Here is a 17238-nt window from a genome sequence, read left to right as displayed (position 1 = left end):
TCCAAGCTTGGAAGACACTCAGCTTCCCTTCAGGGACCACAGAGCCCTTCTCCCAGCCATGAGTTACGTTTCCTTTTATTCAAAAGGATTTTTAAAAAGAAGGAACTTCAAAACCTTGCCTTGTGTTCCTTAAATATATTTTTAATAACTTTGTAAAATACACACATTATAAACAAATACATTGATATGTACACACGTATTCCATATTACAAAGTAAAACCACCTAAAAAACTCTATTTAAGGAGGCTCTTTGTATGTACCAAACACTGAAAAATGCTCTTATCGTCCTTCATTCAAGTTATAGGAACTAAAAGGGAGACATTTTACTAATTCACTTAACTCTCACAAACTCCAGGCAAGTAAGTTGCCCGATACTGTGAGCATCCTGTTGTTACCTTATTTCACAAATAGCAAAAGGATGTACTGAGTTCCAAGACCGCATGGCTAAGAAATGGTAGGGGTAAGATTCAACTCCTCACTCCCTGACCTCAATGAAGCCTGTGTGCACTTAATTGCCACAGGTGCCGTGACGGCTATGCCTGGTTGCCAACTTGACTGCATCTGGAATGAACTACAATCAAGAACGGAGGGCACATCTGTGAGAGATTTTTCTGCTTGAAGAGGGTGAATCCACTTCTAGTCTGGACCTTCGAGGTGGGCAGACACCAGGGTTAGATAGCACACAGAGAATACACCATTTTCCTGATTCTCTATACTTCCTGCTTTCTGGTAAGAAGAGTCATGTCCTTGCCCGTTTCTAATATTAAGAATGGTTCTCTTTTCTGGCTCTAGCATTCCCTCTGCTTTCTCTTCTGCAATGTTCCCTGAGCCTTGCGGGGGCTGGGGGGTCTATAAATGTCTTATTTAAGGTTCAATCATTATTTATTCTCAGCATCCTGAGCTTCTCTGCTTAATGATAAAGAGTAGCTTCTAGCTATGGGGACAAACATAAACATGGAGACTCCAGATTGCTACCAACAGAAAGTCACAAAGCAAAACAAAAGGCATGTGAGGAAAAGGGATCTTAAGAGAGAAAAAGGAAACAAGAGAGATGGGAAGAAGATAAGAGAGGGTGGGGTGGAAGTGAATAGAATGGACTGAGTACATGAATTAAATGGTCAAAGAGCCAGAGGTTCTGGTTAGTCAACAAAATGATGGACTGGGTATTAGAACTATCTTATACCTCACTGGTACAATTAGGAATAAGTATGCTCTAACTGTATTTTGAGAGAAAAGTTTTACTTTAACAGGAAGAGTGATATGTAGGAGGAGCTAAGTGGGAAGGAGTACTGAGAGGAAGAGATGGAGTAAGGAGAGAAGATGAAGGAGAGGAGAAACTAGATGATGAGAGAGAGAGAGAGGGGGCATGGAGGCAGATGTTCACAGGTCTCCACCAGTCAAAGATAGTCTTTATATCTAGGTTGGGTATTGGATTACCCTTCTGATTGAGCATTACCAAACTTATAAATCCTTTGATTAACATTTAAAAAAAATTGTATAAAAGCAAAAAGGAAAGGGGGGCATGGGACGGGGTTTTCTAGGGAGGGGAAATGGGGAAAGGGGATGGCATCTTAAATGTAAATATTTTAAAATAAAATGAAAAAAAATAAATAAACAAAAAAGACTGTAAAAAAAAGAAAAAAAAGAAAATGTGAAAAAAAATGGTCAAAGAGCAAAATATAGTCAACTTAAGGGGGGGAAATTCTGGAGAAAAAATGGATTTAAACTTTTATTACCCAGCATGCTAAAAATAACGTGTGGAATTCTTCCCAATATGATTTATCACCATCTTACTGTTCACCCAGCATGTACATTGACTTTTGCCAGCCACCTCTGCCGTATCTGTTAAAAATTCACATACTTTCCCCTCCTTTTTCCATTAATACAGATAATTACATTAGCAGATTTCCTCTATTGATCTACCTTTGATCTGTTACACTGAACTTCGCTTGCCTTTGGTGCTGTCATTTTATTCATTGCTAAATCCTATTTGTCTGCACTTCATTTGCAGTTTTTCATATCAGTATTCTTAGCATGAGCAACTGAGGTGTTGTTCTCACCCACCATTACCAGGGCCGTGCTTCCAGAGATCATTACAAGTACCCCTTCTTTCTTGCTCTGTCAAACCACCCGGGGAATAGCTGCTCCTTAGTCAGCAGAATTGTTGCACTGGTAACTGTTTCTGCCTGATGTTTTATGGCCAATGGCTCAATTCGTTCCACGATAATTGGTCATTTTCATTTGCTTCAGTTTCTTTTGAGTTAGTTTGACTCAGAACTTTTCATAGAAAAAGTACTCATTTCGGCTCATTCTGCCATTTGTTGGCAGGTCATCCATCTCTGGGCATATGGGTTATAGAAAAACTATGAAACAAACAAACAAACAAAAAGGTTTGTTTAGTACTTATTACCTTGATTAAGTAACTTGTAATTTAAAAGAATGTTCGATGTTGAACACATCGCTTTCTGTGCTTCATAGCTCTTTCCTTCATTGACCTTCTAAACTGGCTGAGGCTGCTCTCTGAGGGTCAGTGGCACACCCTCCAACAAGAACAAGAACCCATAGGTGAGGAAGGACTTGGGAAGGTAAAGGTGGAGAAGTGTCTTCCGGAAGAACCTTCCTCTTCTATAAGAATGGCTCTCAGTCCTGACTAAAGGTCAGAATTACAGGCAGTGCTTACAAAATAAAAACCAATCCTCAAACCCCTTCCCTAATCCAACCAACCAGATTCTCTGTGATCAAACCCAGGTATCTGGATTTTAAGTCTCTTCAGATGTTTTAATGCGCGCCCAGAGTTGATGGTAACTATACTCTACAAAAATGACAAGAGCGGGGTAGAGAGACCTGAAAGCTCTTATAGGAATAAAACCACATTGTCTCTATTAGTGATCAGATATTAGCAGGCTTGGAAGTCTGAGGTTAGAGCCCTCCTTTATAACCTTCAGATTATAAAACTAGGAACTCAAATTTTGGCCACTGATCAAAACAATGAGATCTGAGTCATATTTCTAGCCCTGGGTGGAGATCAGAGATGCCCAAAGCTCATAAGATTACTGCCAGGGACTCTCTAAGGAACATAGACATACTATCTCCACCCTCGAACCTAAATAAAGCTATCAATCACCTAAGCCAGTTAAACACATCTGTTCTTGAGACTTTATAAATTAGCATAAAAACCACCTGAACTAGGGTAGGCACAATGGCCACCCTCCACTGTTCATTCTTAGCCTTCAGAGAGACTTTATAATAAATGCTGCTTGTCTTCTCTTCTCTGGGTCTTGTCTGAATTAATTTTACAGAGATCACAAAGACCAGCATGTTAAGGGGATGCCAGATCTGGATCCTAGTCACAAATTCCAGCCCACATCTCCCACTAAAAGATTTATTTGATCCATAGATCTGACTTAACACGAGTCTACTCCAGACACAGGTTTAGTCAGTCTCAGCACTTGACATAGACTTCTCATATTTAAAAAGCTCAGAAAAACAAGTCTTATGCAAAACAAACACATGGCCAGCCAAGCTTTTCTCCTAATGGAGATGGAAGGGCAGTCCCAGAGACACAGAGGCTCAAAGAGCCAGTTCTATTCTCTACCTCCTTCAAAACCTTATGGTTTCCTTCAAAAACTTTTTAACTATAAATAAATCCAACCCTGAAAGAATCAATGTCTCCCACACAGGGCCTAGGTATCCATCCCACGTGCAGTCACCAAAGTTAGACACTGATGTGGAAGTCAGGAAGTGCATGCTGACAGGAGCCTAATATAGCTGTCTCCTTAGAGGTCTGCCAGAGCCTGAAATATACAGAGGTGGATGCTCTGTCCTCTGAGAGGGTCTACCTAGCAGCTGACTAAAACAGTTGCAGATACCCACAGCCAAACAATGGATGGAGTTTGGAGAGTCTTACGGAAGAATAGGGGGAAGGATTGAAGGCCCTGAAGTGGATGGGAACCCCATAGGAAGACCAACAGAGTCAACTAACCTGGACCCCTGGGAGCTCTCGGAGACTAAGCCACCAATCAAAGAACATACATGGCTGGCGAGAGGTCCTCAGCTCATATGTAGCAGATGTGCAGCTCAGTGTTCATGTGGGCTCCCCAACAACTGGAATGGAGCTTCCCCCTAAAGCTGTAGCCTGACTGTGGTATCCGTTCCCCCAAAGGGCTGCTTTGTTTGGCCTCAGTGAGAGAGGATGTGCCTAGCCCTACAGAGACTTGATGTTCCAGGGTGGAGGGATACTGGGAGAGGAGAGCCCTATCTTCTCATAGGAGAAGGGAAGGAGGAATGGAGGAGGGACTCTTTAAGATGGGACTGGGGGCGGGCAGTGTTTTAATTTTTTTAAAAAGAAGAGCAGTATCTGCAAAAAGATATGGTGGAAGCTTTTCGATTAACTGTTAGCCACCCAGAATCACCCAATTCACCCCAAAAGACCCAAGTATCTCCAGCTAAATGTCAGTGTTTTAATTTTTTTCTCCCATTGTTTACAAAATTAATTTTTGTGCTTGATAGCATGCCACCTAGTCAGACAGACTTTCACATTCCCCCCATCTGGGCTAGAAAATTCACTCAGCCAGTAAAGTACTTGCCATATAAAGATGAGGTCCTGAATTTGGATCCCCAGCACCCATGTAAAAATCCAGGGGCAGCAGCCCAGACCTGTAATCCCAGCACTGCAGAGGCAGAGACATTAAGATCCCTATGGCAGCTGACAAAACAGCCCAGAAAAACCAGTAAGCTCCAGGCTCAGTGATACTCTGTCTCAAAAAAAAAAAAAAAAAAAAAAAGTGAAGGAGATGGCCTGCTGCTTTCTGACTTCCAAATGCACATGCCCACGTAAGCATGTACAAATACATGCACACGTCACACATGTGTGTGCGCTTGCTTATACACAATTCTTCCTATTTAAAAATAGTTTTAGACATTTCACTTGGTAATCAATGGCAACTCCCAGCTTCCCTGGAAATCTAGGAAGGAGTCCAGTTGACTAATCCAGGTGCCAGCACTCCATGCTGCGAATTTTAGTTGCAAACATTACCTAATTCGTGAGGTTGTTGTTATAGGTCTGAAATGACAGTGGAACTTTTTTTTTTTTTCAGAAATGCATCACTGGAGGTGTGCTCTGAGGTTTCAAAAGCCTACCCCAGGCCTATTCTTTGTCTCTCTGCCTCATGCCTATGGATCAGATGTAAATTCTAACCTATCCCTTTAGCACCATGCCTGCCTGCCTCATGCTGGACTCACCCTCTGAAACCGTTAGGTAAAGCCTCAATTAAATGCTTTCTTTTATATGTTGCCGAGCTGGCGTTGTCGCTTCACAATAGGATAGTAACTAAGACACCTACTAACAACTACTTATTTGTTGCCTCTGCATTAATTATCAAGGGTTATACTAGGTACTGCAGATATGGCTCTGCATGGACTCAAACTTAATCCCTGTTTCCATGGAGCTTACAAACTAACTCTCAATAAATGCCTGCTGATAGTATTTCAGGACACGAATAGTGGAAAGAAATCCATTCACTGATAAACTTATGATCCTTTACTTGAACATCCTGCTTCCCAAATGGGATGGATTTGTAAAGTTTCCTGAAAAGAAATAATGTACTCCCAAAGGACTGGACAACTTTCTACCATTGATTAAACAGGAAGCAGTGGAGACTGTGGCTGAAACAGCCATCCTCCTGATCCAGAAGTCTTCCCAAAGCCCGAGAGTTACTCACTCCACCTCTTCTGGATCTGTTTGGGGGGGGGGGGGGTTACATTCACATAAACTCAGGAGCCTTAAGATGTCAGAGGTGTTATATCCCCTGGAACTGGAATTATAGGTGGTCATAAGCCACCTGATGCAGGTGCTGGGTACCAAACTCAGGTCGTGTGCAAGAGCAATAAGCACTATTAAACTGAGTCATTTCTTCAGCTCCTATAACATAGATTTTAGATATTGCCATTCAGAAAGAAAGAGAAGAGCTTGGGAAAATGATACATACCCAAGGATTCTCAAGAGAATTTCTTGAGAAGTTATCAGATTTTTTTATGAGATATTAGAACTGATTTCCAGAATAATAGCATCTATGTTACAGATTCTCCAAGGATGACTGGCTGATTAGAATGTCTGTAACTATGAAGAGCTGGGTATTGCAGGTCTAGAGCCAAACTATCTTGAGCTATCTTTACCCCTTAACCCATTGCCAATTCTGTTTGACCTTAACATCCTTGTGACCCTCAAATAAAACCCTTTTGGGATTGTATGAACAGGCCCCTGGATTCCACTAACCCCAAACCATGAATGTCATCAGCTAGCAGGCTGAGACCCAGAGCAGCAAACTCTCCCCCTAGACCCCTTGCTGTTACACATCTACTGAAGCTGCTATTAATTTATCTTTAAAAGTACATTGACTGATGACTTTTGTCATTTTGTTACTGTAAGACCTTCCTAAAAATGCTACCACAGAGAAGCATGTATTTGGGATGACCAAAATCTGTGTTCCTGGGCAGGAGGCACTCATGTTTTGCTCCAGAGTAAACTATGACTCCCTTTCAAGTTTGATCTGAGCACATGCAAGCACTGCTGGCATTGCATACGCTCTAACACATGTCAGAGATTTTAATGTTTGGCCTTTTGTCACTCTTGTGTCATCTCCAGAAAGCAGGTTTCCTAGCTGCCAGCTTCAGCATGCATCTCGGCAAACTCACAGACCTTCAGGGCTGAAGTTAAACCAGCTTCAGGGAGAGCCAACCCTCAGCCTGTGAGAAAGGCCTCTACCAAATCTGCCTTCTGCTGTGTCCCTGGTAGGCTACTGCAGCCAAGGAAGTAGCCAGTCCCTGCTGATGCTTGGGTGAAGATGAAGCAGTGTTTTTCTGTGCAGCACAGGATGTCCTTTAATTCCAGCTCGGCCTCCTGGGCGTTGGGATAGCAGGCACAGACTGCCAGGCCCAGCAGATTCTTGAAGTCCATTAAGTTCTTTTAATTCTTAATGGTTTATCTCATCTGGCTAGTTATCATCCTTTGTGTCATTGTTTTGGTTTGTTTTGATTTGCTTTGTTTTGTTTTTCTGGTGTGGCTTCTGTCTTGTCTTTCATCTGGACCCTGACTGGGAAAACTTATGAATTCTAAGACTTAAGAATCTCACAAAGTAGTGGGGGGAAAAAACAAGGAGGAGAGACCTTTTCCCAGTTAATTTTAGAAGGGATAACTCTGTAGCTGAAATCAGACAAAGATATCATAATTAAATAAAACTAGAACAATATTGTACATGGGCATAGATGCAAATACCCTTATTCCAATGTTTGTAACTGAGATCTGCCAATGTAGAGATAGGGTGGGGGAACCCCATTAGGCATGACAGAACACAAAGCCATTTAATATCTGGACATTAGAGAATGAAATAGACAATATAAATGGATAAAAGTAAAATACATACATAAACAGATAAAAGAGAAAGCATGCAATTATCTCACCAAACATAGAGTATTTAACAAATCTAATTCCTACTTATATTAAAAAAAAATCTCAGAAAACTGGAAGCAGAGGAAACGTCCCCTAGATAATAAAGAGAGGAGGAAAAAGAAGCCAGCTAGGATATTACACGAATAGGAAAGACATTCTTCCTAAGATGGAACAAAGTGAGGACATATGTCCTTAACACTTCCCAATGATGGACCTGAAAGTTCCAGCCAGCACAGAGGCAGAAACCTCAGACACAAAGCAGAGATGCTGGGAAGGAAGCAAAACCATCTGTAGCCACAGATGACATAATTGTATGTAGAGATTTCTTAATATATCCCAGACACAATGCACAGCATCGGCGGCTCTAACACTGATGGGAGTGTAACACCACAGGGCCACTCTGGGGAAAGTTGATGGTTTCTCATGAAGTTACACAAATCTTAACACAAGAGCTAGTAATCTCTCTCTCCCCCAATTAGTCCAGAAGAAAGAAATGCAAAGTCTCAAAAGTTTGTATGTTAATGCTGTTATGATTTTTATTTTTAATCTCATAAAAATAGGAGCTAGAAACCCAAATTGTGGTCCATCCATTCAATGTGGTCCCCTCAGGAATGAGGAGTGCACCGTTTTGGCAAAGTCTTACACTCTGGACAAATCTTACAGCATCATACTGATGGGAGACATCCATTCAGAAGAGTACACAGCACTTCCTGTCACTTTCATGCTTTCAAAACAATTTTTTTTTTTTTTTGGCAACAGAGACATCACTGTTGCTTGAAATCAGGACTGAGAGGAACTGACTGCACAGGAGTAGCCAAGAAGTTTCCAGAGTGACGTGGATATTCTATAGCTTCACTGGGGTGTGGGTTACAAGGGAATGTTTACATTTACCAAAGCAAACTATACACTTAAAATAGGAATATTCTATCATATATAAATTATTCTTGTGAATTACTTTTCAAAAATATTTTAAAATCTAAACAACAAATCATTTAGCCTTGGTTTCAAGTTTTCGAAAGTAACGCCGACCTCACTGTACCCTTGCCTATGTTAGAGCACTACACATTCCCATGGAGCAGAGTCAAGTCAGTGAGTCATTTTTCCTTATAAAGAATTCCAGAATTCACTTTAGCCACATGGAAAATTGATCTGTTTCTAAGAGTTACATTAATGTTACATAAATCATACTAATGAGAAGCATGCTTAACAACATTTAAATATAAACCCTGGGAAGATAGTAAGTGTATCTATTCAAACATCAGGAGATGATCCAAATCTGTGAGCTAGTCAAAAGCATCAGTGGCCCCTCCGGCCATGCATAGACAGATGAAGGCATTCGTTCACTGGTGCTAGGCTTCATTTGGAACCCCTTGTGAGGACAGACTGCAAAAGGCACAAGAAATGAACAGGGAAGCTGCCAGACTTGCCTGCAGCATTGGCTTTTATGGGGGAAATGTTCTCAAGGCAGATTAAAGGATGGTAACATTTAAAAGTTGGAAGAAAGATAGTTAAAAGCCCAAATAACCCAATTGATCTGGCTGCAAAAATGGCTTTAGTGTTAGTTTATTAATGAGGTAATTTTTAAATCATCCCAGCATTTCACACAATTCCAAAAATATCATCCTGGGGGTTGGGGCGTGAGGAGACAGTGATGGGGGGAGGGAGGGGAAAGAGAGGGGGATGGGCTGGGAGAGAGAGAGAGAGAGAGAGAGAGAGAGAGAGAGAGAGAGAGAGAGAGAGAGACTGCATACTTAAGTATTTGTTGAAGTGCTCCTTGGTATCCCCTTAATCATCAGCATCTTCTAAAGAAGCCCCAACTAAGGCACGTGGTCAGAGCTCACAAAAACACCCCTGTGGTTCCCAGGCATCTGCATGATCATTTACAAACAATATGGAGTGAGCTACCTCGGGATTAGCGCAAAGGCTACAAGGCCAGAACCACCCAAAGCACTCCTGAAGGATGGGACTGACCAACAGTGGGCCTTAAGAGCTAGCACAGGCAGTGCCAAAGACTACCTGCATCCCCTCTGGAATTAGCTCTAAATAAATAAATCATTCACAGGATCTAGCAAAAATGTACCATTCCCCTATTTACTCCGCATTATTGTTAGCCTCAAAGGCTCATATAGAGATCCATCAAAATCAGAATTGGCCCTGAACCAAAATCAAAAATAGAAAATCCAAATCCTGTCTTGACGCCCTGTGAGGACTAGCGAGCAGCTTCCACGTGAAAGTTGTCAAACTGCGCAAACTCGAAGGTGTGCGTTCCGATCGCAGCCCAGCCGTGCCCTGGGTATTTCACGGGGATATTTTCCCACAGGATCTTGCCGTTCAACATACCAAAGGCGAAATAACCCTGCAGAAGAAAGAAATGTGTCCCTTGAAAATAGAAATGATGCTCTGAAGTCTCCTTAAGAATATACCTCAGCTACTTAGTGGAATAACTCCTCTCTCATCTAAGGCTAGAACTGTAAAATACAATTTTATATGTTTCAGCAAAAGCCTGAAATCGATCGCATTTTTTTCTGAAAGAATAACAAGTACCTGTTTAAACGGTTCCCAAATACATGAGATCTCAACATTTCCCGATGTTCCACCAAAAATCAAAACAAAAAAAAAATAAGCCCATAATATAATATTATGAAGCTTCAGACAAAAGTCCATTAAAATAACTCAGTAGTTGCGCATCCTGGTACTTTAGCTAAGTGGAGCGATTCCTGCAGAGTTTGCTGGAGCCCAGATGCCTGCTGCAAACTGCTACGTACGTAAGGTCTAATTAAGGGCTACGCACTCAGCCAGAAGAGGAATTCGCTTTATTTTACCCTTTTTGTCCCCATGAGGAACATGTCACTACCAAGGCAGATGGAATGCCTACCCTCACGTCAGAAGAGCAGTAGCCACGGGTTAAACAGAACAAAGGGTAAAGTAGAAGGAAGAGGGAAGTGTACATGAGGTGTGATGTACTGGTAATGATGGAAAGAAATCAAGTATGGCTTTCTCAGAAAGTGGCCATTACGTTTCCCTCGCCGTGTGGAGCAGAGTAAACTGGAAATTTTAACTTCATTCCCACTGCTGTAGTATACTGTGAGCGCACACTCAAGAGCACACCAAGTATACAGCTAGCCGTACAAAACAAGACTTTCAAAAGATACAAAACCTGGAGACTCAAGCCATCAGGCCAAAGCCCAACACAAATCTTTCTGTCTCAAAATGATAACGCAACACTCTAACTTTATGGATCGAGACACAGGCTTAGGCTGATTAAAATTCCATGTCAAAGATTTTCCAGAGGAGCCAGGAGTTGAATGAATCCAAGTCACCCAACGCTCAGTGTGAAACCAATGCCCCTGACTACACACCTGCCTGGCTGTCTCCATCTCAGACCACCTCCTGGACATCCTCTGCCACTTCTAGTGCAGTAACTGTTAGCACTGGGTCAATGGACGGACACACACATCATATTAAACACAGTCTGTCCCTCGGGGCCATCGTACCTCCTGGACCCACTCCCCAGGCTCCAGGCATCCTGGAGTCCCAGATGCTCCATTCACAAGGCCAGAGCAGCCGCCTTTTATACTCAGCTTGCTCTCTGCCTCATTTACACCTAAACTCAAGCACCACGCACTTGGCACAGTCTTCTCTAACTTCCCCAGTTAGGAAGTCAGAGCAGGGGCTATTTTATCACACTACCTCAGACTTCTTCATAATTGTGTGTGTACTCGTAGTGCACTTTCACTGGGATGCAGGCACACTAATCTTTTACCTCTTGTCTGCCATGCCTCTCTCGCTCTAACAGCAGAGTTGAACAGGTGCAGCACATACCACATGGACCACAAGGCCCAGGTATCTCCTGTCCAGCTTCTTCAAGTAAAATGCTTGCCCAGCCCTGTGTATCAATTCCTCATACAGCATGGGTCATCTTGAAAGTATCTCAGAGAGTGGCAGAGGTTAACTGATTTGCAAAGTCTCAAAAATCTGTTAGTGGCAGAATTGGACCTAGGAACAGACCTTTTAGTGTTTCTCTCTTACCTACCTGGCACCATCACCAGGACCAGGAAATTTTGACTAGACAAGTCTTAGGATCCAGGAGAGATCCCACCACTACTATCATTCCATTTAACACACATACTATTAAGGCAATGCTTAATGACTTAAGCCCAGAGCCACAGACTAATGCATCTTTCAGCCAACATCCGAGAAGCCTCCTTCTATAGTAAATGGTGATTAACACAGAGACCCAAATTGACCTAGGTGCAGAGAATGGAGACTTCTAAATGTTCTACCCTGAATAGGATGCCTGTAACACACCCCATCTTCCCAAGGCTCAGAGCTCAGTGGAGGCAGAGGGATTATAAGAGCCAGAGACAATGGGTGACTATGACAAAAACTGCTCCCTGGACGTAACAGGGGAGCTGTACGTATGAAATCACAGCAACTGTTACACCACACATGAGACGTGTACAGGCTCAAGCCAGACAAAATCCACGCATGCCCAGAAGCGGTGGCTATGAAGTCCCACCCTGGCTGAGGAGCCACTGGCCATGGACAGCAGCAGTGAGGGGAAAGTCAGTCTCTGTTAACCGTGTTGCCCTGATGAATGGAACACACTCGAATGGAGAACCACATACCCAAGAGGGCATGGGCAACATAAACTGGACTTGACGGGTTTTTTAAAAAAGGAGGACACAAAGTTATGTGGGTAGGAAAGAGGGGCAGATCTGGTAGGAAATGAGGAATGTGAATATAATAAAAATACTTTATATAAAAACCTCAAATATAATTTAAAAATTAAAATGCAATTCCTTCTTCTAAATACCTGTCTTCAGCAACAATATGACATAAGCACTCAGGTACCATGTCTGGGATCATTCTATCAAAGAACAATTCGGATGCACTATGTGCACTAAGAAGAGTATGGTCAAATAAACTACCTCCCATCCCAACTAGATCCTCACGTCTAACAAACAAGTTAAAATGAGAATTCATTCATTAAATGAATTAAAATGAGAATTACATTTCATTAAAAATGAAATGGATGGGAACAGAGAACAAATTTAAAAGTTCTCCGAGTCTCAATTTCAGTTTCTGCTTACAGCCTAAACAAAAGCAGGAAGGATGCTTCAGGAGGCACACGTTTGAGACTTTCTCTGCACAGCATCCTTTGGGAGCACTGCCAGTCTCGACTTCGGGACCATCCACGGATGCTGATGCGGATTGCTAGATTCCTTTATCCTACGAATTCTCTGCTATCTCCTCTAATAATACAATTGTAGAAAACTGTGCTTATACTTAAGTGATTGTAAACAATCAGAAATAAGCTTCTATGATGTTGCATACTCCTGTAAGTTGTATGTATACTCTTGGTTCAAGAACATTGAGAACCACAATTCACTTGCTGACTTGACTAATCATTCTTCAATTTAAAAGGCAAAAAAAAAAAAAAAGAAAAAAAAAAAACAAAGTTAAAAAAGAAACAGTGGTCTAAAGAGTGGACTCCTGGCTCTCATGGGAGTCACTGACATATGCCTTCATGCTGTGGATGGATGGTTAAATGATTCTGCAGAAGACTCTCTCTTTTCATCATTTGTCACATCCTTAAATTTGTTTTATAACAGAAAATTCTAGAAAGTTACACAAACATTTTATCTCCATTCTGTCTCATAGCAATACGCACCTTAATGCCTAAGGTGAGTGTATACCATTGTTTTGCTGTAATGTCCGCATGTCCTGAAGCATATGTTATCCATCCACCTGTAACACAAAACGACTATCTCAACTGGCTTACTTTTAAGACCTAAGTCCTAGGATCATGCAACCCAGGGAGGTCTGTAAATGGCACCTGTATGTAGTTAAGTCTACCTCAATGAGACATTGTTCCTTCATTTCCAGATCTATAACTGATTTAAAAGTAAAATACCTTATTCAGCTAGACACTACACATGCATGTATTAAGATTCTATTCTACACCACCGAACATATGTACACTCACAACGGAATGAATGAGATAAACCTTAAAACTAACTATAGTCTAATTTATGACCATCTAAGCTGGTGGGTAACTTATATCTGGTTGGAGCAGCCTAGGACTGCCAGTGAGCAAATCTGCTCACATGAACAGCATCGACTTACAATAGACATCAAACAAGCTAATTTTGCATGTATGGCATTTGAATGCTGGAAGAAACCTAGAAGCAGACATCAAGCAGGTGACTAAAACTGCAACAGTGGGGACTGAGGATGCAGACTGAAATTCCTTGTTCTGGATCCACCACCTACTAGTTTTTAGTATTCAGGGAAAATCAACTCATGTCTCTGGCTCTGCTTTGGATCAAAAACTCAGTGAGGTACATCCTGGATGGGCAGCATCCTTACCACCTGCTACCTCTTTAGTACTTTACTCAGAGCTGGGGCAAAGAGCAGAAAACTAAAGCTTTGGTTTTTGGGCGTTTTGGGGTTTTTTTTTGTTTGCTTGCTTGCTTGCTTGCTTGCTTGTTTTTTGACTAATACAGGAGTAAGTCAAGAGACTGAGAATCAAGAAGTTACCACCACAGGGGCTTGTGTCACTACAGCCATGTGACCTAGGTGTAAAGGCCGGTGCTACTGAGACATGGCCGTGAAGAAAGGCAGACCCTTCCCAAGCCTCACATGTGTTAGGGAAAAGGAGCTCTCCGTTCTAAGAGGCCCCACTTGTTTTGTCTATGAGCACCAATGTTTTAGACATGAGTGTCTCCTCAGAGTGTTCTTCTCCCGTCACCCCTTCACAAGGTTCTTCACAAAGCTTCCTCTCACAGCCCTGCATGCCCCGAATGCCCTAAAGGCCTTTCTTCTGCTATTTTCTCACTTACTGAGCTGCCCTTCTCCTTACAAATAGCCGTGATTCTGAATTGCTTAGTACTTGCCAGCACATGTTAAAATTCATCTCAGTAAACACAGACACTTAGACAGGTTCAAAATAAGTTATGACCTATGAAAACATGTCATTTACCCAGGTCGGCTGTAACTCTGTAAGAGCCACTTGCAAAAATCCAGAAGAAAACTCCTGTAGCACTTCTAATCAAGATGCCACCTTTATTCACTCTTCCAGCAATGAACACACCGCCACTCCGAGGGGTCTCTATGTAAACATCACAGCGCACGGTCATGTTGGTCCTGCAGAATCGAAGAGGCGGTTACATCACCCTCTTCAGTTGTGCTATAATCTCCCACCAGCATGACACGTCATAGCAAACACCTCCCATCTTCAGCTGAGAGAGTGACTTGCTACACCATAAGCATAACAATGATGGGCTTCAAATGCTCACTGATGGCTGTTTTAAGTTTTACATGCTTAAATTAATTGACTTTGTTGATTCTTTTAGTGGGTACTGGACAATATTTATGAGTTTTCAGCACTGTGATGGCATGTTTCTTGGGTAGATATACTAAAACACTTTGTCATCCTGCGCGCGTGCCACTGAAAGGAGACATTTCTACACTGCATAAAGGTGGTTTACAGTGACTGAACAGAGAGCTGAACAGAGAGATATAATATCTCCATCAGCAGGGAAGCATGCAGCCCACGAAGAGATGTCTGCAGAACTTAAGCTACTTTGAGACCAGAGTATAATTTATACCTATCAGGATTTAAAAAATGAATAAAGATCTAACTAAAATTCTGACTCTAATAAGATAGTCAGTTTGGGGGCTGGGGTTCAGACTCAGCAGTTAAGAGCACTGACACCCTTCCAGATGACCCTGGTTTGATTCCCAGCACTCACAAAGAGGCTTACAACTGTCTAAAACTCCAGTTTCAGGAGGTCTGATGCTTTGTATGGACTCTGCCAGGTCTGCACACACATGGCACACAGACACACATGAAAGCAAAACACCCATATTCATAAAAAATAAATCTCAAAAAATGTGAAGATAGTATTTTGTAGTGATTCTGCAGCAAGATCTCTGAAATATAACAGAAGGCTTGGTAACTCAGCCTGATGGTACCATCTCCCAGTGCCTAATTCAGTAAGTCTCTGAGGTGGGCCCTCAAATATTCATATCTAAACTTCCCAGATGATATGAGGATGCTGGTCCACACATCTCATTTTGAGAAGTGTTTTACACTGCATAGGCTGTCTGCCTGATACCTTTACAGATACAGTAAGCACTGTTTATAGGTTCACTGGTCCACAGGAATGTATCAAGGCTGGGGAAAGATTCTGCCAAGCAGGAACAATCAGAGCCTTTACAGAAAGCTCTCCTCTAGGCTGCTTTCCTTTTAAAGATGTTACTGGGTATAGTACTTTCCTTCTGAGACAATACTGTCACTCTAAACTAGCATCCCTGTAAGCAGCCTCTTCATAGTCAGCATCTAACAGCAAATAGGACAGACATATGCATACTGTCAACTAAGAAACCCTACAATTTATCCAAAGTAAGACTCAGGACACCAAGACATCTGTTGTGGACATGAGGTGGGGGATAATGGATTCTTACGTGTCCTTTACATTCCTCAAAGTTTCTTAAGTGAAGTGTGAACAGCTGAACCTCATTACATATAGCAGGGGGGAGAGAGGGTGAGGGAGGGAGGGGGAGAGGGAGAGCGAGAACACACATGTAATAGAGAATTAAGCTGTGAGCAAGAAGAGGTTATTTTGTGGAGATCTTTGGATCACTACCAAAGCTTACAAACAAGACAGAAATTCCTACCTATCTCTTCAGCAAAGCCTGTCCTTTGTGCTCAAATTACCATACTGGTTCTCACTAAGATCTAGGGCTGGGGCAGGGCTCTGAGGCACAGCCTCGCTGAGGACTGACCACTTTACTATAAGAGCCCTGCACACAACTGACACTCCTGTCTTCCTCTAAGGAAGAAGACTGGCCCATTAAAGCAGGGCTTCTGGCATAGACCACCGAACCAGAGAAGCCAGGCTGATTCTGCCACTTACATAAAATGAAATTGTGGGTGTAATCTTATTTCAGAAACTCGCTTTCTCAATTTACAAGTCGAGCATGATGCATCTGCCATCAGCAGTTGTGAAAGTTTTACATGTGCTCTTGACTCTTTCCCTCACCAGCCCACAGAGCAGGCATGGCATCTGTGCGACTCTCTGAACAAATCCTGATGCCTGAATAGAGGATATAATGTTGGAAAATAAAACAGGATAAAACCAAAACACCAAGTCGCATGGAAATTAGGCACAAAGGTCTGAGATTGCTTTAGTGCAGGGGAGTTTCTGGGCTGCCTGAGCAGAAGAGCATGTTGGAAATGCCCTACAGTGGGGAGAGGGAGCTTGTAGAGTCCACCTCCAGTAGAAAGACAGGGCATCAAGTGGAGGGATTGCCATTCAAAACTCTGTCAAAAACTCTGACCCAGAATTGTTCCTGTCTGAAAGAACTGCAGGAACAAAAATGGAGAAGAGACTGAGGGAAAGGAGGTTCAGTGACAGGCCTAACTTGGGATCCATCTCAAGGGGAGGCTCCAAGGCCTGACACTATTCCTAATGCTGTAGTGTGCTGATACATGGAAGGCTGTCCTCCAAGAGGACTAACAAACAGCTGAATGAGACAGAGATAGATATTACATCAAACCAATGAACTAAAGTCAGGGACCCCTGTGGTTGGTTTAGGAAAAGGCTGGATGAATATGAAGAGGAGGGTGACCCCATAGGAAGACCAGTAGTCTCAACTAACCTGGACCCGCAAGATCTCTTAGACACGGAGAGACCAACCAGGCAGCATATACTAGCTGGTCTGAGGCCCCCAACACATGTACAATGGAGGGCTGCCTGGTCTGGCCTCAGTGAGAGAAGACA

General features: G+C 42.4%; 1 protein-coding gene across 2 annotated transcripts in view; it reads right to left on the bottom strand.

Moving 5' to 3' along the window:
* Nucleotides 1-7957: 7957 nt before the first annotated feature.
* The window catches only part of Galc (galactosylceramidase), a 59133-nt gene continuing 49852 nt past the window's right edge, over nucleotides 7958-17238 (bottom strand). For both annotated transcript variants that reach the window (XM_076921468.1, XM_076921469.1), the window contains exons 15-17: nucleotides 14433-14596; nucleotides 13122-13198; nucleotides 7958-9803 (exon numbers count right to left, since the gene is read on the bottom strand). In XM_076921468.1, the coding sequence (XP_076777583.1) occupies nucleotides 9657-9803; nucleotides 13122-13198; nucleotides 14433-14596 (388 nt within the window). In that variant the 3' untranslated portion in view covers nucleotides 7958-9656. The remainder of the gene's footprint in view (nucleotides 9804-13121; nucleotides 13199-14432; nucleotides 14597-17238) is intronic.

This window comes from Arvicanthis niloticus, chromosome 23 (assembly GCF_011762505.2).
Source record: "Arvicanthis niloticus isolate mArvNil1 chromosome 23, mArvNil1.pat.X, whole genome shotgun sequence".
Taxonomy (NCBI): Eukaryota; Metazoa; Chordata; class Mammalia; order Rodentia; family Muridae; genus Arvicanthis; species Arvicanthis niloticus.
The sequence above is the reverse complement of the archived record's forward strand: the minus strand, read 5'-3'. Positions and strand labels throughout refer to the sequence as shown.